The 23,963-nt window shown below is 51.0% G+C and overlaps 2 protein-coding genes across 5 annotated transcripts in view; both read right to left on the bottom strand.

Annotated features, from left to right (window-relative positions):
- The window catches only part of LOC129198146 (cyclic AMP-dependent transcription factor ATF-7), a 68,617-nt gene extending 48,890 nt beyond the window's left edge, over positions 1–19,727 (bottom strand). Inside the window, exons 1-2 of one of the 3 annotated variants that reach the window (XM_054807236.1) lie at positions 19,618–19,672; positions 4,521–4,597 (exon numbers count right to left, since the gene is read on the bottom strand). The gene's annotated coding sequence lies outside the window, so the exon portion shown is untranslated. Of the gene's footprint in view, positions 1–4,520; positions 4,598–19,617 lie in introns of all 3 variants that reach the window. The other 2 variants (XM_054807235.1, XM_054807237.1) reach the window with 2 other exon arrangements.
- Positions 19,728–20,371: 644 nt separating this feature from the next.
- On the bottom strand, positions 20,372–22,734 carry ATP5MC2 (ATP synthase membrane subunit c locus 2). 2 transcript variants are annotated; one of them, XM_054807060.1, is made up of 5 exons: positions 22,621–22,734; positions 21,678–21,751; positions 21,066–21,143; positions 20,705–20,865; positions 20,372–20,617 (listed from the first exon to the last, which is right to left on the bottom strand). In XM_054807060.1, exons 2-5 carry the CDS (start codon positions 21,714–21,716, stop codon positions 20,503–20,505), a joined length of 393 nt encoding a protein of 130 aa, XP_054663035.1. In that variant the 5' UTR covers positions 21,717–21,751; positions 22,621–22,734; the 3' UTR covers positions 20,372–20,502. The 2 variants fall into 2 exon arrangements, with proteins under 2 accessions (XP_054663035.1, XP_054663036.1); XM_054807061.1 differs by having other exon boundaries at positions 22,630–22,680.
- Positions 22,735–23,963: the final 1,229 nt, after the last annotated feature.

The raw sequence follows: 23,963 nt of genomic DNA, 5'->3' as shown, positions 1-23,963 counted from the left end.
AATAAAGCAAATGCTATCTCTTCAGGGGGTTTGCTGTGCGAACATGTTCTGGCTGTTCATGTTGCTTCCAGCATCTCTTACTCCAAGTTCGGCACTTGGCTTCAGCAACGCATGTCAGTTTGCTTCAGCCAAGAGCAGAAATAAAACCAGAACGCGGCCAAAACGCGTTCGCGAAGACACAGGCTCTTTTAGTTAGGTTTTTTTGCATTTCTAACCGTTAATACACGCACGCACACACTGAGCAGCGGCAAGAGGGTGGGGAGACTTGTTATTTTTAGGAGCTATATGAGAAAGTGCTCCAAGAATGTGACTTAGCAGCGGAGGGTGAACGCATGTGCTACAGAAAACAGTCCTCTTTAGCTTTTATTGAAAAGACACAGAAATCAGTTACTGTTTAATACGAAAAAAAGATTATTTTTCTATTACCATGTGCTAGGACAGCGTGCAGCTAAAATGGGTGGCTACAAGAGGTGGAATTCCCCTCCGCGAGCACTGGCTCAGCTGCAGCACACAACGGCGGCAACCAAAAACTACGAGAAAGGCGCTGCCAGTTCTTCCCCCACAAAAAGGGGAGAGACATCCTCAATGCTGGACTATGTTTGGATTTATTAAGCAAAACTCCAGGGCCTATGCAAACACGAACGCACAAAGGATAAATAGCCCTCTCACAAATGGAACGGGCGAGCAGCCAAATGCTCCCTAGTACAGGACAAGCGTAATAATAAAGGCAATAAAGATGGCCAGGAACATCCACCCACCCCAGCACCCCCCCAGAAAAGCCCACAGAAGCAAAATGGGGTTTGCAGAACTGGAGGGTGACATGGCAGGAGGGGACGGCAGCTCCGTATCGGAAGATTAAATCCTGGCAAAGGCTAGCCTCGGGGTGACGTGGGCACAGATGACAGCAAAATGAGTCCGAGCGAGGACACATTAAAGAGGTAAGACTCTTCATACCATCCTTCCACCGAAGCTCCAAACTGGGAACTCAAGAAACCAAAACGCTGCCCCATTGCTCCTGCCTGCTAAACAAACGGGGATCTCGCCCCCATTCAGAACCAACTCGTCCTCCTCCAAGAGGAATCTCCTTCAGGCCCCGAAGCAGCTGACTTACGTGCATCTGCTGCATCCTAACAGCGGACATACGAGCCGCTGTCACGACCTGCTCCGAAGGCACTAGAGAAGCCCAGGCTTCCTCAGGAAGCTTTAACAGGCAAAAGTAGTCTCTAGCAAGGAGGGCTGAAGAGGTCAAACCTTCTTGTAATACCAAACCACTGCTCAGATCAACTCCCTGACACTGCAAAGAAGAGAAGCACAAAACCAATTAAACATTTTTTACCACCTGCACTTGAGGTTCAAAAATATTGCGCCTAAACCTTCCAGTTAGCTGCACAAAAAGGTGGAGCTCTGAATGAGTCAAGACACAGGGCTTAGTCCTCCATCCACAGGGCTTAGTCCTCCATCACCCACTCCTAGCAGAGGGCAGCCCAATTACTACTGTTTCTGCAAGAAAATAATACGAGAAATCAGACCAGACACAAAGGAAACATCAACTCGATAACTACTGGAGTTATTTTACCATCACCTTTGCAGTATGGTGGCTGGTAAGACTAGGGTATCAGGACACGGACCAAATAAAAGTCAGCAATTGCTGTCTTGGGCAGCCTGGACCTTGTTTTTTCCCTTCCCAATGGTCCCATAAGGGACAAGGATCTGTCCCACAGCTCTCAGCACAGCCAATGCTCCCGGGAGCTGCAGTCCGTGTTGTCTGTCAAGCCGAAGGTAGACGCAAGAGTCATTAGTTCCAGATTTCTTAATCCCTATTTAGTCAGATTTGTTTCACGCTTTGCCAAGTTGCTTACAAAGTGAGGGGCACAGAGTTTGCACTCGTGGGGGCTCACAGGTTCGCATTTGAACGGCGCTTTGACGACATAAACTTTAAAGGACAGTTGTAATGCCCCTTGCTGTCAAAGTCAGGCTGGAAGCGTTTGAAGTGTCTAAATCACCCTTGCGCATTTTAAACACGGTTGCGTGGGATGAGGTTGGGGATGTGTTTATTTCATCAACAAACAAATCTTATTGTTAAACATGCAGTGTAATTATTATGGAAGGAGACTGCTGTATTTCACAGGGCAGCCAACCCTATGCTTTTTTAATTAACACAGGTCAGAGATCTGTCCTTAACCGCTGTCACTTAAGCAACCAGCTGCCTCCACCAATCTGAAGAACTTTCGAGGTCTCTCTACCTCATATTTATGCTTCCGATGCATACAAAAGCTATTTGAAAAATTAAAGAAATGGATCAGCTGTCACTCCCGGGGCTTTGATAACACTAACTGAAACAGAGAGCAGGAAAACAAAACAAAAACCCGATGGCATTTCAGGCTGCCTGCCAGCTACTTCTGATAGCATAACAAGCAGCTCTATTAAAAAAAAATCGGGACCAACACACTGCAAAAAAACTCAGTTTACTTGATCTTGCAAAGCGTCAGGAGGATTCACTCATTCTTTAAAGAAAGATTTAGCTGCTCGTTCACTACAGAATATGACTGGTATGTACATACATGTGCTCAGATTTATATCACATTTAGTCAAGATAAATTGCTTCAATAAATTCTGTTCTTAAGAACAGGCAGAATAAGCAGATGATTGGATACTGGGAACACATTCTCATTCCTCTTCCTGCAGCCGCGGGACAGTATTTCACTGTTTTGATGATTTTTAGCATGTTGGAAACAGCAAGGGGAAGCAAAGAAATGCAGACAGATTACTGAAGCGTGCTTCAAAGTTCTGTCAGCACAGACCTGACAAGCAGCTGCCGTCTCACGGAAAACAGAAAAGACATTTTCAACCAAAATAGCTTGCGCTCCCCAAGTCTGTATGTGTTTTCCTCTCTCTCTTGCCTTATTAACTCATGCAAATAACCTATAGGCTGTCTGTAAAAAGAAGTAAAGCCAAAGCCCCACTTCGCAGCAGTCGCGAGTGTGTGTTGTGCTGATAATCAGGCACCCCTTGGAGTTTGCACAGGGCATTTAGGAGTACAAAGCAGCGCTCGCAACGGGAGCAACTCCTCCGGAGCACGCACAGCATGTGGAAAACAGAATAAACACGAGCTTTGCATCTAAGAGTGCATCTGCTGTGTAGCGGATCTCATTCCCACCTTCAACCGCAACTTTTAACTCCTCACCAAAGCGACTGCGGCATCGCAAGGGGATGTTTACTAAGCCGCACCAGCACAGCCAGGACAACAGCCACACTTCACCAGTTCTCCAGCACTGCTTATCCACGGGTGTCAGCGCCGGCAGAGCAGTGAGGGCTTTTTCCTGAAGTTAATCTCGTTCTCTATTTGTTGGGGACATCGCCTCTTCCTACTTCTGACACAGAGATAAATGAGAAATATTATGTGGAGTGGTTCAGTGCATGCCAGGATGCTGGGCTGACATCAAGCTGACACAGGACGCGCATGTTTTGACAGCATCCGAGAGACGAGGGGCTCATCTGCCAACGAACCGAGGCAACGTTCACCCGAGTCCTGTTCCCAGCTCCCTCGCTGCCTGGTGCTGCGATCTTGGGCAACAATTGCTTTGCAGCTAGAGAAAACGAACCCTCTAGAGATTAAACTCAAACCCACATAGGTTCCACTTATTCAACTGCCGCACAAATCGTATTTGTAGGGTACAAAGATATTTGAAGTTTTGATTCCACAAGGAACTCACGCGCAAAGCCTTTTGTTAATTCAGGTCCTTAGCTGGGAGGGATCGCATGAGTTTTTAAAAGGAAAACGTAATCAAGTCACAGCTGATGCTTAATAACGTTAAGTATTTTGCTGTGTGCGCTATGAAGCGGCATGCTTTAAGCGTCCATTAACAAGAGAGCGCTGTGGGCAGCCTGAGGCCTTACTGATAGCAGAGGGCTTCTATTAAGTTTGGAAGAACTACAAGACATTGTTTTGGAGATGACTAGTGGTCTGATGAAGAAAAAAAATGGAGAATCTACTTACTTTGAGGCTTTGGAAAATGTGAGTCAAGAGTGTGAACGTGGTGGTGCAGACGCCACATCAATTTTGTGTGCAATACACAAAGCACGCTGCAGATTGCTTAATAAATAATTCAGTCAGCAGACCCACCTGAAACTTGCTGGAAGAATTCCCTTGTGAAGAGTCAAGAGAATTAAAAAAGAAAACCCTCAAACAAATCAAAATATCAAATTAGCGCATGCAGAACTCAAACCATACAAAATCCCCTTAGAACCATGGAGGCTCATAAATGAAACAAATCTATCGGGCTGAACCTGGGCACAAGAGCTTGCTGTCAGCGATGAAGAAGGTGGCAATTTGCCCTTATAACGGACATCAGGAGACCTACAGGCTTTGCTACAGCTGCAATGAAGAGGAGACTACTTACCACTTCTGAACTGGTTTGTCCTCTCAAAGTTTAAACCTAACAGAAGAAGGTCGTCTCCACATTTCAGAAGATATACCCACTACCTTAGATCAAATATATTTAGAACTACTTTTAACTGACCTGTTTGCGATGCCTGGTGTAGACAGGATCAACTGTAATCCAACGTGGCTGCGAGGATCCCTAATCTAGGCAAGCCCCTGCAAAGGGAACGCAGACAGATGGGAGTGAAGAGTTTTTGCCTGCAGCACCAGCACCAGTGCAGGAAGAAGTTGCACGCCGCGACGTTCGCTGTGCCACCTTCTACACAATGGAAAGGGAAGAGAAGGGTCTTCCCAAAGAGCTGGGTAAGGCCACAGTTGGAGCTGGACAGGCCTTTGCCAATTTTGTGATGACAAAGCATACTGTAATTTGGAAGAGATGCGCGAACCCTCCCCAACACTATTTTAGGGATGTAAAGCTCCACATGCTTTTCAAATGGGTGCTCTGGATGTTGCTTTGCTATTACTCTTCCTTCTGACTTTTCACAGAAGTCTGCCAGGAAACAAGAGAGTGCAAATGAGTTGCTGGGATTGGGAAGCAGGAAGGGGGCCCAGTCTAGGACCTTCTACTTGAGAGTCTTTTTAGTAGATAACTCGTTTTCCCCAGCTCAGGCCCTCCCTCTCTTGCGCATAATTCTTCCCGGTCTGATAGGAAAGTTCTGCCTTTTCCCACCAATAGAGCTGAATTTCCTCAGTCGCCCCTTTTCCCCCACCAACGTCCACGCACGCACACGCCTCAGGCATCCCAATCCCCTACTATCTCCCTGGATAAGGGCATTAGCTGGCAGGTACATTAACCATGAACAAAAGTTATCATTTTAAACTTGGCAATGAACCACAATCTAGGTGTGAAGTTCTAGAGAGGTTAAAAGCAATGCCCAGGTTCATATACAAACAGGATGATGTCGTCCTCTTTAAAATTAAAACATGTATTCTACCCATCTAAACAAGCTCTTGGTACTTGCAAGAACTGGATGGGAAAAGGCTGCGGGTATCCAAGGAAGGCTGAAACCTCGCCTTCCTGACCGAAGGAACTGAACTGCCCATCAGATCCTCTTTTTACAATACGAACTTGTCTGGGCCGCTGGTCTGGGGATAAGCTGGTTTTGCTTACCCCAATAATCAAAATTCCCACTTATTTAGAAGTTTAATTCTTCCTGCAGATATTAAAGTCAGCCCATATGCTACTTTCCCCCTGGTATATCAGTCCATAAACCGAAGTGGTCCCAAAGCATGTTAACTAACCCATTAAGAAAAAAACGAAGCCCGTTATCCTGGTCTAGACAGACACCTAGGGGTAATATTTTAGCTCCCTTAAAAGGAATTAGACATATTACATGCATCAACAACAGCAATGAAAGACCAGCCTTCCTGAAAAGGATTTCCCCCAGGACACGTGTTGGCACCTCATGGAATCCATTTTAAAAACTGTTTCCAAATGGAAGTTTAAGAGACACAAGAAGCAGGATACACGTTTTCAAAAGCACATTTGGTGTTTACGGATCCTTTCATCCAAGATGCTCTCGAGCTTTTCAAATGCACTATTTGAGCTTTACAGAGGAAAAGAGATTCCGAGGTATGCTTGCAGCCACAGGACAAGTCATGGTTTTGGTTGGCAGCATTAGCCTGATGCCACAGAAAGAGCCACAGTCACACTCTCAATTGCCTTCAGTGTTGTCACCCACAACCACGCTTTCCCCCCGCCCCCCCCCAGAAGCGCACATTACTACAAAGATCCCACACCCTCGTAGTAAGTACACTCGATTGCCCCAATACACATCAGGATCCAGGTACGAGCAGCGTGGATTCTTTGGGGTGTTTTTTTTTTGTTCATGAAGCTTTTGCGGACCTGTTCCAGCTGAATTACTGACAAGTAGCTGAGGTCTGGAAACAGTCTCAAGCCAAGATTTGTAAATCTGAGTCATGCCTCTTTGGGTTTGCAAAAGTCATGAACAACCACGCCACCAGAGACGAGGAGATCCAACAGCCTCCCATCCCCTCCGTGAATGTTGCTGGGTGTCTTACCCTCTTACATCCAGCTGCCTCCAAAGACAGCCTGACATCTCCTGCGCCCAACACTGGGACCCTTAAAGCTCCCACCAACTGGAAAGCATTTTTTTTTTTCCTCTAGATCACCTCAAATCCCCATCAAAAAACACCCCTCTTCCTTAAACCTCAGTGTTAAGATGGAAGAAACGCCCAGGTCGTTAACTCTGCTGAACGTTGGGGGATTGAGTTGGTATGAAAAATGCTCTAAAAATAAGGCTCTATTGTTGTACTTGCATGTGACTATTGTTATTGCAGGAATTCTTCTGCCCAACACTCTTGCATCTGTGCCTTGCAAACAAGCTGAAATACTTCAGATCCCAAAGAACGCTTGGGTGTACACAAAAATTGTTCTGCTTCCAGTTTGCCAGCACAGCTCCCCTCTCCAGCACGAACGCGCTTACTACTATACCAGTACAACACATTCATGGTTTATTCCCATAAATCATAAGGATAAACTTTACATTAATATGACCACAAAATTAAAGCTAGAGGTTGCACCAACTATGAAACAAAACCAAAAGGAGCTGCAGAGCAACCTCCTAAAAATAGGCTTAAAGTAGAACAAGAAAACAAAAGCAAACTGCACGCTCTGCTGACAGAAGTCTCTCTGCTGAGGTTTACTTGCTTAGGAAGACCTGAGTGAAGAATGAGCTGCAAAATGAGTTAGAAGAAGGAAAATTGCTAGAGATAGGGACATCAAGACAAAGGAAGCACCTAAGGAACTGACTGTAAGTTAAGAGAAGATTGTCAGTGAAAGGTGCGGTGCAGAAACAAAAGGGCTGTTAGTTTCCAAGAGATGAAGAGATGCCTGCAGGTACGATCAAGCCTTCCTCGCTCTATATTCTGTCTGTGCGTGAGTTTATCTATGGTTATTTTTCAGATTCCAGTAAAAAGCTTCAGTCTCCCATCACGCCCTCTTACCCCTCAGATTTGCAGCCTCCAAAAGAACAAACAATTGCTCGAGCGCTGCACTGCAAAAAGGGACAATTTAGGGAATTTCGGCATCAGTTTTAAGTCTGCCAAGAGTTACAGCAATGATGGAAGGAGAGGAGGTGAGGAAAAACAGACAAAATCACACAGGATAAAACCGCGTTGGTGCCTTGGTGTCAGGATCAGCGCTGACACTGTGGTGATCACGGCACCCGGTGCCCCAAAAAAGCTCTTACCGGGATTCTAGGATGAGGGAGCTCATCCGAGATGGGAAATGCCATCTGCAAGCAAAAAAAAGAAAAAAGAGAGAGGATACCCAGATGGTTCGGTGCAACTGCCCAGTCCTGTATCACTGCAGGACACATACTGGCACAGAAATTATAACTGGTTTACTCTCCAAAATGAAAAAACACCCAGATGTAAAACCCATCTCAGGCACCAGCGTCAGGCGTGCAGGAACAAGCCCAAGCAAAGGTGCAGCTAAAGGTAAGATGTCTTTCTACTGACAGGCAATACAGAAAACTTGTTTGCAATCGGCCCAGGCTATTAAATAGGGCAAAGAGTTTTCAAGAAGGGTGGAAGATCCAGGGAGGGCTTCAACTTCTGTAGGAAAATTACTTAACTGAGAGCAGGAGCAAAGGCAGAACTGGACCAGAAACACTGTTCTTACAATAATCCCCATACTTCCCCCAAAAAAGAGAAAGAAGTCTCCCACAGAAGGCTTCGTCACCTGGGATTATTGTGAGGTACAGCCTGGGTACTGTACAGCCTGTAGCCTGCTACTACATGGTAGGTGAGGCTTGTTTTCTCCTTGATTAAGTCACTGTGCTCCTCGCTACTCTTCTACTTTTGGCATGCTAGTTTAATGCAAGAGGTAAAACAGAGCTAGGAGTTAACTTTTTATGAGACTGAGCTACATGGGATTAATTCTCAGAGACTAATGAGTCGCGAGGCCATCCCAGATCAATTTGGGTAACTTTGTTGAGACCTGGGAGCCATGCCAAGAGCATTAACAACCAGAGCCACAATACAAACAAGCCTATTCAAACACAAATAGTGCTCAAGACACTAGACCAAGCCCCAAGGACAGGCAGTACACTGCTACTGGGAAGAAGAGATAAAACCACAATAAACTAGATTATTATAGATGGCTGCACAGAATCTGCGCTGTAGCATACATCTTACTGCAGGAGAATATACAAGATCGCAGGCAGACTCGAGACAGAATCTGTAATTGCCACTGGGAGCTGGAACTGGAAGAGAGGTTTGTTGCAATCAAAAACCGAACTGCTTCTTGGTAAATACGAGGGAAAGAAAGTCAGATTAAGGGGGCCATTTCCACTCCGCTAGCCAAAAGAGAAGGAAGTATAAGGCACTGCCCCAAGCTCTCAAAAATAGTAAGAGATTTCCCACTAAAATGCAAGGAAGGAAACATGTTGCTTTGAGACCCTTCCAGGAAAGGCACTTTATTATTTTTCTAAGTGCAGTCATTAACAGCTCTCTGCCTCGAGCTTCCTGACCATCAAAAAGAATATTCAGCACACAGTGCTCTGAATAGGCTGGGATCAGCAGGGTCACAGAGGCAGCAAAACCCAGAAAACGCGTGGAGGGAAAGTCAGTCCTTGGCTAAGATTCAGTGTCAGCATTCCCCACGCTACCCTGGATTAACGCGCAACACGGCGGTGATGATGCGGAGCACCATACTCCATCGTAAAGTGGGGTAAAAATGAATAGGTCAAGTTCTTCCTTAAAAAACCCCAAGAAAGCAAGCCGCTGGAACATTTAGGCTTTCTTATTACAGGGTTAGCTCTACAAGACAGAAGGCCAGGTGCCCAACCTGCTTTTAGGTGCTTTGTAAAGTCAATTTGGCATCTAATTTCCACTGGTGAATGACTGCTGACTCTCAAACTAAATTAGGTGCCTGCAGGGACTTAGGAACAGAGCTTGTTCTGCACCTTTGGGTGCCCAGATCTCTGTTTGGCTATCGCCAGCTATTATACACCCAAAGGCATTGCGAAAGATTTGAAGTTTTACAGGGAGAGGCCACCACTGAGCTCAGTGAAAACGCGCAGGCTGCTGTTAGTCCTAGGCTTTGACTTTAAAGTTATTTTGGGGTGTGAGGGAAGGAGTGAGAATGTTTGCTTTGTAACCAAAAAGCTACAAGAGAGCTTAAAATTGTCATCTGGGAAAGAAGGCCAAAAGCCGATGCTATAAAATCTGCTTTAGAGGCATAACACCTTATGCTTTATAAGCTTGATAAAGCAAACCCAACTGTATAAACTGGAATATTGGCAAGGAACACGCTTGAAGTAAATCTCCAACAGACATACAGTATTTAACAAGTCATTACGGGTTAACCTACATCGCAGGGTGAAAGCAAAGTCCAACCACTTACCATCTGACTGTACCTTTCCGGGTGTTCAGCACTGCTCTCAAGCTCATAGAGGATCCCCTATCCACAAGGACATCCCCAAATAGTTAGGATGTTATCTCCTCAATAGCATCAAAGATGCACTACACCCACGCTTCTCGCCTGAAGTGCCTTAAAACTGCCCTGGAGCTTCACCACCCCTGTGAGCTGCAGTTGCTGCTATCAGAGGAATGACCTTTCCGACATTTGGCCCTAAAACAATTTAAAAATCAGCTCTCCTCAGCTCACACAGGAGCAAATTAACAGCCCAGCTGCAAAGAGTATTTCCACGTGCTTTGGGAAAAGGGTCAAACCTCCTAGGAGGCAAAAAGCCACGAACCAGAGTCGCTCTCCTCCTCTCAGTGCATGAGCGATGAGATAGGGAGATATTATCAGCGTCCTGCCAAACATAAAACAAACCCCAGCGAAAGGAGTAACACCGGCCCCAAACCAGCGCGTCAGCCCTGAGAGGTTTAGCCGAGCCCAGAAAAGTTTTTTGCCTGTAGTTAGAGCAACAAACCCCCTCGGCCGAGAGCTCCAGGCAGCCAGAAGGCTTTTCCTAGCACAGCTTCCACCAGTCCTCCCAACTACACAACTTACACTGTTTATTACCCTCTTACAAACAGTAACAAGTTTACTGTTACCATAACAAAAACTGTAATTTGTTAACGTTGCCTTCACATTAGGGTCTGGCAGGATAAAAACCATTATAGAAGCTCCATTGTCCAAGAGCCTCCTCGCACTGGCCAGTCTCCAGATCAGATCTGGCCTGGCCTCAGACTTCGGAGCAAGGTGTTAGAGAACGTCTCATGTCATCTCGGTGCGGCTGGGCTCCAGCTGAGCCACGGGGCTGCCCGCACATCACAGGCAGCACAAAGGGAAGGATGCCGGAGGAGTTTTTTTAATCTACGGAGAACATCGGGGTGAAAAAAGCAAGTGAGACCAACCGCAAGAAGCTCAAGTGATCTGGAACTGTCTTCAGGAGGTCGTTCTTTCTCTACCATCGAGCTGAGGGACACCGGTGCGCAGACACCTTGTGAGCACTTCTTGGGCTTGGTGTTTTTGAGGTGCGAGGAGGTGAGATTTCATCTCACTAACAGCACACGTCCTCCTACTCCTCCTTTCACGGATAGATTCCTGAGAGAGAAGTAGCTGCTGCTCTTCAAATACCTACTTTAACTAATCCCTGCCAAACATCACCAAAGCAGCCGTAGCTTGGCAAAACATGCTTTAACACAGGCAAGGTTTCTCTAGTTGGGTGCCAAGTATCAGATTTCTAATATGAAAAGGCATCTGTCCAAAGGGCTTCGAAGCCTTTGATGAACATGAGACAAAATCCAACATAAACCAGCAAGTCAGCAACTTCCCCAGGCAAGAAGATGGAGAAAGACCATCTCTAAATCATCATCCAATTACTCACACGCCACAGCTGTGCTTCCCCTCCTAGTTTCTGGAGGAAGGACAGACTCCGCAGGATGTCCCTAAGGTATTTACACTAAGGCACAAGGGAGAGACCAAAGACCTCAACAGTGGACAGAGCAGGATTCACTGGCAGCACCTAGACAGGGTATTTGATGAGAGCACCTGGCTGGCTCCCATCGGATACAGCATCCCGCCTCAACACCGACACAAGCAGCAAGGCCCTGGGCATGGTTTAGCATCAACTGGTTGCTCCAGGACCTCCTCCAAAACAGGAGGAACTTCCCTGAGCCTCTCCACTGAGGTCATTCAAGCCTCCGCTTAATTCCCACCGCTGTTGTCACCTCCAAGATCAGAACAAATCCTGCATCTTTGGCTAGACCCAGAGGTACGTCTGTCCCCAGGAGCAAGGTAACAACCTCAGTGTGAGCCTGAAGTGACAACAGGCAAGAGCACACCTGTACCCAAAGCAACAAGGCACAAACCTTCCCCACAATCTCAAGCAAAAAGCTTTTCTTTCCTCCATCACGCCACAACCAACCGAACCCTTGCAGCCTGTAGAAAAAGAGATCACCAGGTAGGAAACGTTTCTGGCGTTGTTTCCAGCAGGTTCAATTTTGCAGCACGACAGCACACCGAGTAAACAGACACTAAAAGCAGAGTCCAAGATGCACGCAGGCAGCCTCCGGATCTTGGCGCTACAGCTCTCGGGTCGCCTTGTGCTTCTTCATTAGCGGTGATACATCTTCAGCTATATACTTCTTCACAGCAGGGACAACATATTGCAAGAGATCTACTACAGGAGAGAGAAATAATTCAAGTTTAAGAAAGGGAGGAAAAAACCTAAGAGACCCACTGTTTCTTACTGAGTAGAGATAATTGTAAGAAAGCCATGACAAGCCTTAGAGAATGCATTATTTTACCTAGGAAATGCCTAAGTGACCTAGAAACTGGAGTCCCATTTCCTGAAATTATTTAGCCGCTTAAGAGCCCTTGTTTCAATGAAAGTGAGGGGAAAAAAGGCTGCTGAAAATGGGACGTAAGAGCCTAAGTCAAGCTTGAACATATTTTCCCCACGATGGTGGGTGAATAGTTTTAAAGGAAGATCAAAGTCAAGGCTGCACGGAGTTAAGAACAGGAAAGCCTCTTATGTAAGCGACTACCTATGGATAAAACTCTTGTCAATGAATTAAAATAACTGAAATAGCACCAGCGGGACAGGGGACAGAAAGGCACGATGCTCTTGTAGGTAGGCATGGTCATAAAGTAAAAATATTTTGTCCCACCTGTTATTATTTACATCACATGTGGGCATTTTTATTTATTTAGCATTCAAAGGCACAGACATTTTATGGCATCATTATTTGATATGCGAGCCCTAAAATCAGAGGGGAGCAAGAAATATTCCAAATATAAGCAATGTCTAGAAAACTGGTACATTATTGTGAATTGTTTAACCAGAACTGCATTCTGCCTTCGGAATGATTGCGTTTTAGCGGTGAACAAAGCAATGATTTCCTATGCATAGTTTACATAATTCAAAAGGTGAAATCTTACACAGATGAAGGATACAGTATCCTAAATGTGCATCATACACACGGGCGTTCTATATGCATTACAACTAGAGGGCTTTCAAAAAACAAAAAAAACCCAACAAAACACAAAGGAAAAGAAAGCAATGTGGGGTAGAATGATGAAAAACATCCACACAAAGAAGAGCAAGCATCCCTCAGGAAGTTCCTCACCACCTCCACCAAAAACATACTTGCTCATTAAAACGCTGCCAACATGCTCAGCATTATGTTAAAAAAAAAAAAATCACGTTTCGTCATGTTCGCTTTGCACATGGCTCGGTCGGAGTGAGGATCTGGACGATGAGCAATGCTCGCTCTTATATAAACTCTCCAGGTTTGTAACAGCACGCTCTGCCATATAAAGACTTCTGATCCCATTAAGGTTGTAGATAAACTTTCTGAGCTCCATTTTCACACAGTAAATCTACCCCACGCTGCAGGATGCTCAGCTAAGTCTCTGCTTTCACATTTTCAGGACCCAATGGTTAATCCCAGGAGACCAGGCACCCGGTTGCTGTCACCCCTGGTGACAATCTCCCTTTGCATCTCATCTCCCTCTGCTCCTCGTCCAGCTCAATTTCACCAAAACTCAAAAAATAAGAGAATATTCCTACAGGAACAGCAGAAGAACGGCCTGCGAATGGCTGCCAAGCCTACCTTCAGATCCCGCTGCAACGAGAACAGCACGAGGTACAAGAAAACTAAATTTCATTGCGAGAAGATTAACTGGCAAAGCTTTCCCTGCCCACACACAACCTACTTCAGCTTCAGCACTTCAACCTCATTTTCAAAACTTCTAAGGATTTCCAGTATCTTCAGCCATGGACATGACCAGCTGTACCTCGAGAAAGAAGTCTATTTTAAACACCGGCTATTTTAAATAATTGCAAGCATCATCTGCTTAGCAGTTTGAAGATTTGTTCCTTTGCAGCAGACTCAGCATCACCAAGAATTTTTGGCAGAAACCCCAAAAGCCATGTTCTGCTCCAAGTCTGGTTTACTCACTTTGGAAACAGTTAAAGGGTATAAGACAGCTCGGTACAGTTAGTTACACAGGTATAAAACACTCATTTGGGCATTGCTTATTCCCTAGCACTGCCAAGTCCACGTCTAGCCAAGTCCTTAATACACTGAAGTCTGTGAAAGACTGCTTTTTTTATTATTATTATTATTTTAAATAGTAACAATGGTATTCAGAACAAGGTCTCTGGCAGCCAGGGCTGAAAAACATTCTCCACAAATGAAAAACAAAAAAAAAAAAAGGCAAAAAAGCAGCAAGCTGTGTGAGAGCTCTGCTAAAGGCAGCACTGCAAGCGTGGCAGCGTGTCCCCAAAAGGCAGGGAAACGGTGAACTTTGCAGCTTTACGCACTTTGGAACTCCAGGCACAACATGCATTTCATACTAAAAGAGTTCAAACATCTTTTTTTGGGGGGGGGGGGGGGGGGGGGGAGAAGGGGAGGAAAATGTCTTCGTACAGCTTCTCTTTTAGGATATTTCAGTAGCTGTGCCTCACAAAGAGAGCTCAGAGGCGAGGCTAGCTCTGCAGAGCGTGCACAGAGAAATTCCCCCAGTGGGTAGCATGGCCCGTAGCTGGCAGAGAGGCTTTGTTTATTCATGAACCAGCTTGCAACGGCTGGCACCGTGTCCCCACCGCCGCTTTATTCTCTCGCGCAAGGGTGGGACAGCAGAGCAGCATTCCAGACCGCTGCAGGCTTTCCACGGGCTGGCTCGCTCCTGCGACGAGAGCAGCAGAGGCGTTTGCAATCCCCACGCCGCTCCCCGGGAGTCAAACATGTTGCTTTTGTCGGGAAATTTCAAGAAGTGGTTGCTGTCGCCTGGGAACTCAGCTCTGCGCTTGTCCCAACACAGGAAAGTGGTACCTGCTCACGTACAGCAGCAAAAGGGAGGAAAATTCACCCAGGGGTAACTTGGTCTCTCACCGCCACCCCAGCAAAGTGTGCAAAGAACTTAGAGGAAAGAGTTGCAATCCAAAAAAAAAAAATCCCACTCCACTAAGTAATTAGCCTGCATTAAAATTAGGTTTAGCCTCAATGAAACCACACCGTGTTGGAGTTGGTTAAGGTGCTGAATTTACCATGTTTCAAAAACAACTGTCAAACTTTGGCATGCATTGAAACAGAGCGTGTGCTATATAAAGGCCGCCGTACGGCTGACTTCTGCATCAGCACGTGCCCCACCAGGTGTATCGGGGAGGTGGGGGGGGGTGGGGGGAAAGCAAGAAGCCTCTTAGAAGATTATGAAATTGAACTTCAGAGAAGCAATTAAGCCAAACTGCCACGAGCCAAGGCTAATTGCAGCAAAACGCACTGTAAACATCAGCTCTAAAGAGGGAGAACAAACCCAAGTGCATGAATATCAACCAGCAACTTAGAGAGGAACCTCTGTGGATACCAGCACCTCCGAGGGCTGTCAGATAGGAAATCCTGGTGTCCTCCAACACGGGTGCTCTCCGTGGCCCGGTCTCACAGCTTACCCCTGCGTGCGCATTGCTTGGAGCAGAGCTGAGGACTTAAGCGACACGATATAGGAATTCATCAGCCAGACAAAAAGATGTGACAAATATTGTGATGTGAAGGCTGATTAAAACCTCAGGTTTATATTCAAAAGAAAGCCAGGCTATAAATGTGCTTTTGTTTTATTCTCTATAGGCAGCTTCCCACCCACCTCGACACCAAACCGAAACCATTTCTAGCTCCCCAGGGAAACCCAGTCCCTCGCTTACAATCTCTGCTCAGCCTACACTACCCAGCGCTCACCCGTTGTATTACAAGTTCCTTGAAACTAAAACCAAGAAACAGCATTACTTTAAAAGGTGGGGGAGGGGGAAATAAATAAATGAAGCTACAGGAAGCAACAGGTCTCCAATCTTGAAGGTTTGTTCAAAAAATATTCTCCCAGCACTGGAAAGCCTGCTCAAAATGCATCATAGTTGGGTGCTAAATGACTGGGGGAAGAGTGATTTTGGAAATCTGGCCTTGATTCTCAGTGCTAGGAACGTAAAAAAAAGAAGAGAAAAAAGGCCCAAGAAAGTCAGAAGGATAACTAAAACCAAACAGAACATGAAAAAGCATCACATGTGATGCAGCAGAAAATGAGTCCAAAACAAAATCCAACCCAGAGATCTTCTACTAACACATGCTGCAAAAAACAACACATGCACCACGAGGCCTGCCAGAAGCCGAGCGTATTTTACTAAGCCATTTTAAAAATGTTTCCACCACAAAGAGGCAGCGACCGGCTCTGGGCAAGGATCCCTGGTCACCCTGATCCCTGCTGCACACCCTCGGGAGAGCTCCAGTTCCTCCTGGCTGCCTCCTCATGTGAAACCCGTGGACCTTGCAAGCAGGCTCCTGCGTGGTCAGGGAGGATGGAAGGAGGATTCGGTTTCTTCCCCGCAACCATCCACTTGCGCTTCCTCTCTCAAACTTCCCCATCTTTCAAAACGAGCGAGGGAAATTTCCTGCCTGCCCCTTGCCACGGCCACAAATCCCCTTTTAGCATTCTGAGAACGTCCTCCACAGTCAGCGTCTCCTCCAGTCGGGCTCCGAGGGATTTCAGAAGAGATGGGAATAAAGACATTAATGAGAAGTTTGATTATTTTTTTTTTTAAAGCCACGTCCTTTTATTTTTATCATCTTCCTACACGGCATATCTACGCCATCACTATCACAGTCGTGCCACACGGATGGTACAGCACTTGTACAGTTAACTCAGACTAGCAACAGTCCCGTCAACCAGCCTAAAAAAAGTACTAACACTTGCAAAATACCAAGGTGGGCTGAGCGTCTAACAGCGGGACTCAGCAAGGACTCAACAACTGAGCAGCAAGTTCATTTTCACCTGACATCTTTGTAAATCACACAGCAAAAAAAAAAATGAGCGCGCTAAATACATACAGCGGGAAACGCTGGAGAAGACTGGAAAATAAGGAACCTTGAGAAAACAGAAATACAAGCAAGAATAAGTAGAAGTTAATGTTAGAAATACCCTTCAACAGGGGAATGTTAAGTTAGAGTGAAAGACAAATTGCAAATGGAAGGTTTAACATTCACAAAGTTTGTGGAAAGCTTTTCCTTCTTATAGTCTGAGCAGACAGAGACTAAGGAGGGAAAGTCCTGATCTCCAGCACTCTGATGCAAACCACGTTCAACTCCAAGCTATTTGGTATCAGAAGGATATTGGCGAATTGGAAGGCACTCAGGAAGATATAGTTAAGCAGCTGGAGGGCCTGATTTACAAGGAAAGATTAAAATAACTAGATGCCTACTTTGGCGAAGGGGTAAGTAAGGTGGACATGATAATTTTTTTACATTTAGTTGACAGGCAAGTGCCAAAAGGGAGAGGAAGTGTTTAACATACTACAATTAGGTATAACCAAAGGATTGGCTCGCAATTAAGGAATTCATGGCTGCATTTTAAAAGTTCTCAAAGCAGTGAGGTCTGTCGGATGCTAAAATAGTCTCCCACTTCTCAATTCCCAACCAACTTCTAGGATCAGAAATAAAACATTCCTCCGACAGAAGACCATCCCGGCCGCAGGTAATCATTACAAACCTCGCAGGTCGATTGCTGAGTAGCTGCTTCCACTAGCTGAACCCACTCCTTTTTTTTGTTTGTTTTTAACACTAAGAGCAAACAAGCACTCCAGCACTCTCCAGCCCACAAAGTGATTACAGTTGGCAACAGTAATTACCCCACTCATGTCACAGAAGGTGAACGTGAGCTCTTGCTTGAAGGGAGCAAGGATGTTAACCCTACTCGTTTTCCAAACGGGAATCTGGCTGTTCAATCCACCTCCCACAAACTTCTCCTCCACATTCAAACAGTGAAGTTATTCTTAGTCTCCGCTGAGAAAACCCCAATCCAAAAAAACTGTCCAACAAAGCCAGTGGTTCAGAACTGCTGCTAAATTCCTCTCCAGAAATGACTGCGTTTTAGTGACAACTATTTTTAAAGCCGGTTGCAAAGAACTAGACAACCCCTTCAGGCCATGCCTGGCGGAAGAAAGTCCCTGCCCAACAAGCACTGTAGTTGGGCAAAATAAATTGGGAAGTTCACTGAAGCATTAGCGACACTTTTCTGTTGTACTCCTGGATGTTAAATTGAAATGTTGTCTTTAGAGGGACCTGAGGCAGGGAAAGAAGTGATAAATTCATAAAAAAAACCCAACAATGGGACTCAGCGAAGAAGAGGTGACAGAGGCAGGAAGAGCAAAATGGGAAAAGCTGAGCTGAACAAGGAGTTTTTGTTGTCACAAACATTTCATCTTACACCTGAACCAGCCAATCGGTTTTCCTTAGTAAGGTTGAGGGGCTCCATACCAACGTTTCTGGCAGTAGGAACAAAACAGCTTTGAGACGTGACCCGGGTCGTGCTTGCAAAGTCAGAGCTACTGAGAGGCAACAGATTTCACAGCACCAGCAGCTGATGAGCAAGTGCACGGTAAAACCTCACCGCTTCGATAAACTCTCAGAAGTTTGAGCTCTCAAAGTCCCCCAGTGAGAATTAACCGCTCTTTTAGACTTTGGAAGAAACTACTTCATTTTCTAATTTCTGCTGTTTGACGCCTTCCTTTATTCAGCGCTGTGGGAGTCACAGATCCCCCTGGGACTGCATGGGGTGGGATGGGGCTGAGAACACCCCTGCCCCCCAACACCCCGCAGACCCACAGCCATTTGCCTACACCCTGTTCCCACCCCCATCCCCATCCCCATCCCCATAGGCACCTATAACCTCTTCACATCCTTTCTACATCTCCTTGTCACTGGGAAACCCCCTCCCCATAGGCCTGGATCCTCCTCAGCTATCCCAAAATAGTCACAAGCCACCATGTTGGGACCAGCCCCTCTTCTTACTGGCTTCAGCCAGGAGGACAGAGGGTCCTGGGGTAATCAAAGGGGCTCCCCCAGCACCTGCACCCCAGGATCCCCCACAGGATCCCTCCCAAGGCTCCTCTAACTCCTGAGGTCCCCGTATCTGCCATCCCCCAGGACGCCCCATATGTCTTCAGGGTCCCCAGGACCCGCACACCAAAGGGTTTGTGATATCTACAGCCTCCAAAGACACCCACCCCAGTTCTCTCTCATCTTCCAAAGCTCCCCCACCCCTCAAGGGCTCCCCTTCCACAGTCCCTCAAGATTCCCCAACACCGCTCCAGAGTTCATCCCCCCCAGAATCCCACTGCAAAACCCCCTCCCTTTAAAGCCCCCAATATTCACAAACCCCCAAGACTCCCTCAGGACACCCACTTCTCAGTGCCCTCCCCAGTCTGCAATCCCCTCAAGGCCCCCACCCCAGAGCCTCACCCCTCGTGGCCCCCCCGTGCTCCTGACGTCCCGTAGCCCGCTGACCTCCCCACACCTCTACCCCTAGCCCCCCAGGGCCCCCCACTTCCCCGGGCTTCCCCCACCCCGGGGCCCCCCTGGCCTCCGGGCTCCCCCCCCTCAGGCACCGCCCGGGCCCCTCGCTGCCTCCATAAACTCCGCCCACCTGGGGCGGAGCTTACCCCATCGCGGCACCCCCTAAGCTACCATTGGCCGCGGCGCCCGCCACTCCAGGCTTGGCGGCGAGTCGATTGGCCGGAAGGCGCTGTCAATCAGCGAAGGGACAGGGGAGGGCAGAGCGGCTGTCTCACGAAAACTCGGGGAGAGTTGTGGGGGGAGGGGCCGGCCGGAGCTCCCCGCGGCCCTCCCGGGGGCTGCCCTGCTGTCTCTCTCGCCGCCTCCCCTGCCCGGAGCGGCCCCGCGGCCCGCCGAGCCCGGGCGCCGCCGGTTACCTGAGGGAGGGCCGGGCCGGGCCGGGCCGCGCCGCCGCCGGGGCCTTGCGCTGGCTGCCTCTCGCGCTGGGGCTCCCGCCTCCCCTCCGCGAGTGTGTGTGTGTGTGTGTCCCCTCCCCACACGCGAAACTCTCGCGAGACCCGACGGAAGGTAACGGCGCCGGGGCCAATGGGGGCTTCGGGGGCGGGGTCTCACCGCGGAGGGGCGGAGCTGACCACGCCTCCTCAGGGGTGATCAGAGAGAGGGAGTCCTCCGCGGGGGACAGAGAGACCGGCCGAGGGCCCCTCCGTCCTGCGGGGCCACCGAGACGGCCCCCCACACCCCCCACACACACCCCCCACACCCCCTCGCGCTACCGGGACCCCCCGAGCCCAGCTCACCCCCGGTACCCGCACCCTGACACCCAGCAACACCCCAAACCCCCGCTCCTGGCCCTGGGGCCGGTCCCGCTGGAGGTGTCTCCAGGGGAGCACTGTCCCTGGGCAGGGACCGCGGGGGGGTACGCAGCCCTGGCTGCAGGCCCAGCGCTCCCCCGCCGTCCCCAGGGACCAACAACGTCCCCGTCCCCTCGGGGACGCGGCTGAGGGCTCCGGGTGGTAGCAGGGCTCAGCTCCAGGCCCCTGGTGTCCCCTCGAGGGGCACCGCCACCTCCCCACGGGGACAAAGCGAGCCCAGGGCAGCGCGGTCCCCCCCCCCCGGCCGTGGGCGAGTGACACGGGACGGGGCCACCAAGGAGGCACGAGGAGCTGGGACTCCGTTATCAAACCGTCTTTATTCCCCTCCCGTCCGTGGCGGGGCCGGGGCTCTCCTCTACCCCCCAGCCGGCATTCACGGCTGGGCAGGGGACCGGGCACAGCGGGGCGGCGGCACCGTCACCAGCTCTGTCACATGGCGAAGAGGATGAGGAAGGCCACCATGAGGCAGAAGAGCCCCATGGCCTCCGAGAGGGCAAAGCCCAAGATGGCGTAGGAGAACAGCTGCTGTTTAAGCGAGGGGTTCCTGCGGGGAGAGGAGAGGTCGGTCAGTGGGGGTGCAGCCGGCCCCTGGACCCCCCATTTCCAGCCCCCCGGTGTCCCCCTCCCTGACCTGGCGTAGCCGATGATGAGGCTGCCGAAGACGGTGCCGATGCCAGCCCCGGAGCCAGCCACCCCCACGGTGGCAGCACCGGCACCGATGAACTTGGCGGCGGTGTCGATGTCCCGGTGGGCTGCGCTCGTCTGGATGGCCCGGTGGGTGCCTGGCTGTGCCTGGGGGGACGGGAGGGTGGGCAAGAGGGGGGACCCCAGCACCCCAGGGCCTCCGTTTCCCCCCATTGAGCTCCCTGCAGTCTCTTGAGGAGCCCCAGAGAGGGCAGGGGGCACAGTCACTTCCCTGCACCCCTCCCAGGGCCGGTGCTCAGCACCCCTTGACTGCCCCCGTGCCCCCCATTCCGAGCTGGGTGCGTTACCTGCTCCGTCCGGGCCTCGGGGCTGCTCAGCACGGAGGCAGAGAGGGGCTGGCACAGCACCCGCGAGCTCCTCCTCACCTGCAAAGCACAGCCGCCCTCAGATTTGGGGGGGATGCCCTACCCCGCGCTCCCCCAGGGCACCAAAACTCCACCTGAGGGTCCCCTGAGGCCACTGCTGCCACCTCCGGTACCCCCTGAACCTGCTCAGCCCCTCGGGGCACCCCGTGAGCTGGCAGCACCCAGCCGGGACAGCCTGTCCCAGCACCCAGCACCGAAGTGGAGCTCCCAGGCACCCCACGGCCCCGCTGCAGGCACCCCACGGCTGCAGGCATCAACATATGGATCCAGCCAAAGGCGCTTTACTCCCAGCGCCGTATCCACCTCCACGTGGGTAATTAGTAACCATCAAGGGATGGCAAACGATCTTTAACCAGAGCGACTGAGCGCTCGGGGCTCCGCTCACCTTCAGTGCAGCCCAGGGTGGCTCTAAACCTGCAAAAACGCCCCCAAACCTCTCCCCCCATCCCCGAGGGGAGCACATGTTACTCCCCCATGTACCCTCGTCCCGCGGAGGGGACGTGGAGGGCAACGGAGGGGTTTGTGGCTACTCACTAGTGCAGGAGCGGAGATGAACTTTGCACAGGCGTACATGGCGAGGGACAGAGGGACACACGTGTGGGACACGGCTGGAAGAGACACACAGACATCGGGGGTGTGAGGAGCTGCAGCATGTGGGATCCGGCCTCACGGATACGGGGTGGCCCTGGCACAGGCAGGGGACTTGGGGACACACAGGAGGTCCGAGCCATGCGGGAATGGGTCTTTGTCAGCCAGGTGACAGCTCCTGGCTGAGTGCCACCACGGTGGTAGTTTGGTGCTCAGGAATTTGGGGTCCTGGAGTTGCTTCAGGGCAAGTCCTGGGGGGTTTCACCTGCCTGGAGGGGGGCAAAAGGAGCCCAGGAGTCCCCCAGGAGTCCCCTGGTCCCCATCAGGCAGGACAGGCCCTGGGGATCCGGCCTCGGCCCTGCCTCCCCGGGCAGGCGTGGACAGAGAGCGGGGCAGCTCTGGGGGGGCCACGGCCTGGGGACCCCCGGCTCTGGCAGGGGACGTGGGGGCTGGAGAGGACAGAGCCAGGGGGAGGTCATCCCAGAAGGCAGCGTGAGGAGGTATCGCCCCGAAACAGTGTGGGGGGGTCACCCCAAAACTCAGTGTCTGTGTGGGGTCACCCCAAAACTCAGCCTGTTGGGGGGTGTAACCCCAAAACTCAGTGTGTGTGTGTGTGGCGGTCACCCCAAAACTGGGGGGGGGATACCCCAAGCCCAACCAGCTCCTTGGGGGGGGGCTCGCCCGTCCCTGTCCCCACCCGGGGGGGGGTGTCCCCTCTTCGCTGTCCCCCACCCCGCGGGGCTCTCTCCTCCCTCCCCCGCTCCGAAGGGGTCTCTCTCACACCCTCCCCGACCCCGACGGGGTCTCTCCTCCCCTCCCTTGCCCCCACCAAGGGTGTTCCCCCCCCCGGGGGCTGCGTCCCCTCACGGCCGGGCCCGCCGCGCCTCACCTGGCGTACCGGCGGCAGGCAGGTCGCGGAGGCAGCGAGTGCGCAGGCGCGCCCGGAAGCACCGCCCGGAAGCACCACTGAGAACCAATCCGCGACGCCGCCTAGAGCGCCGACCGCCCCGCGGCGCCGCCTGCGGGCTGGGAGGTTGGCGGGGCCCGGGGCTGCGCGCCCTCTACGGGGCGGTGGGACGCAGCGCGGCGAGGGGGCGTGGCATAGAGGGAGGGGGCGGGGCATGGGGGCGTGGCATAGAGGGAGGGGGCGGGGCCGAGCACCGCGCCCCCTGGCGGCTGTGAGGGGCGCTGCGGGCGCGATCTCGCGGGGGCACAGGCAGGCGTGTGCGCGCGGGGGTGCGCGCGGGTGCGTGTGTGTTCACGCGTGCGTGCGCGTCTGTACGCGTACGTGCATGTGTGTCCGGTGTGCCCGTGCGCGTACGTGTGCGCGCACCGTGTGTCCACGTGCATGACAGGGGTGTGTGTATGCGTGCGTCGTGCGCGTGTGTGCGCGCGGGGGCGTGTGTGTTGCTGTGGTCCGTGTGTTTGCGTGTGTGCGTGCAAGGAGTGTGCATGTGTGTGAGGCCAGAGGGCTACTGTGTCACCCCAGGGTGCTGGGAGGCCCCCAGGATGGAACAGGGTGGTGTTACCCCAGGGTGCAGAGGGCGGCGGTGTCACCCCTGGGTGCTGGGGACCCTCCAGGGTGCTGGGGACACTGTGTCACCCCAGGGTGCTGGGGGGGTGTGAGGCCAGGGGGCTGCTGTATCACCCCAGGGTGCTGGGGGGGCCCCAGGATGGAGCGGGTGGTGTTACCCCAGGGTGCAGAGTTGGATGGTGTCACCCCAGGGTGCTGGGGACCCTCCAGGGTGCAGGGGTACGGTGTCACCCCAGGGTGCTGGGAGGCCCCCAGGATGGAACAGGGTGGTGTTACCCCAGGGTGCAGAGTTGGACGGTGTCACCCCAGGGTGCTGGGGACCCCCCATGGTGCTGGGGGACGGTGTCACCCCAGGGTGGGGTGCGGGGCCGCGGTGCCGCGCGGGCTGTCAGGCAGCCGTATTTATGGGCAGCCCTAATGCGGGAAGCCATAAAGGCAGAGCGAGCCGCTATTAATTAAATCATTGTTATAATTAACTTTCATTAAAGGAAAATCAATAACGAGGAGCCGGGATTGAAAGGAGGCCATCCATCAGCCCTGCCCCGCTGCCGCGGGGGGGGCACGGGGGGCTCCGCGTGGGTGCGCGCGTGTGCGAGAGGGAGTGCGTGCACGAGGCCGTGCGTGCACGCGTGCGTGTGCACAAGGGGGGCGCACATGGGGGGGTGTGCACACAGGGGGTGTACGTGTTTGTGTGTGCA

Source organism: Grus americana, chromosome 31 (genome assembly GCF_028858705.1).
Source record: "Grus americana isolate bGruAme1 chromosome 31, bGruAme1.mat, whole genome shotgun sequence".
NCBI lineage: Eukaryota > Metazoa > Chordata > Aves > Gruiformes > Gruidae > Grus > Grus americana.
Note: the sequence above shows the minus strand (reverse complement) of the source record. Positions and strands in the feature narration are given on the sequence as shown.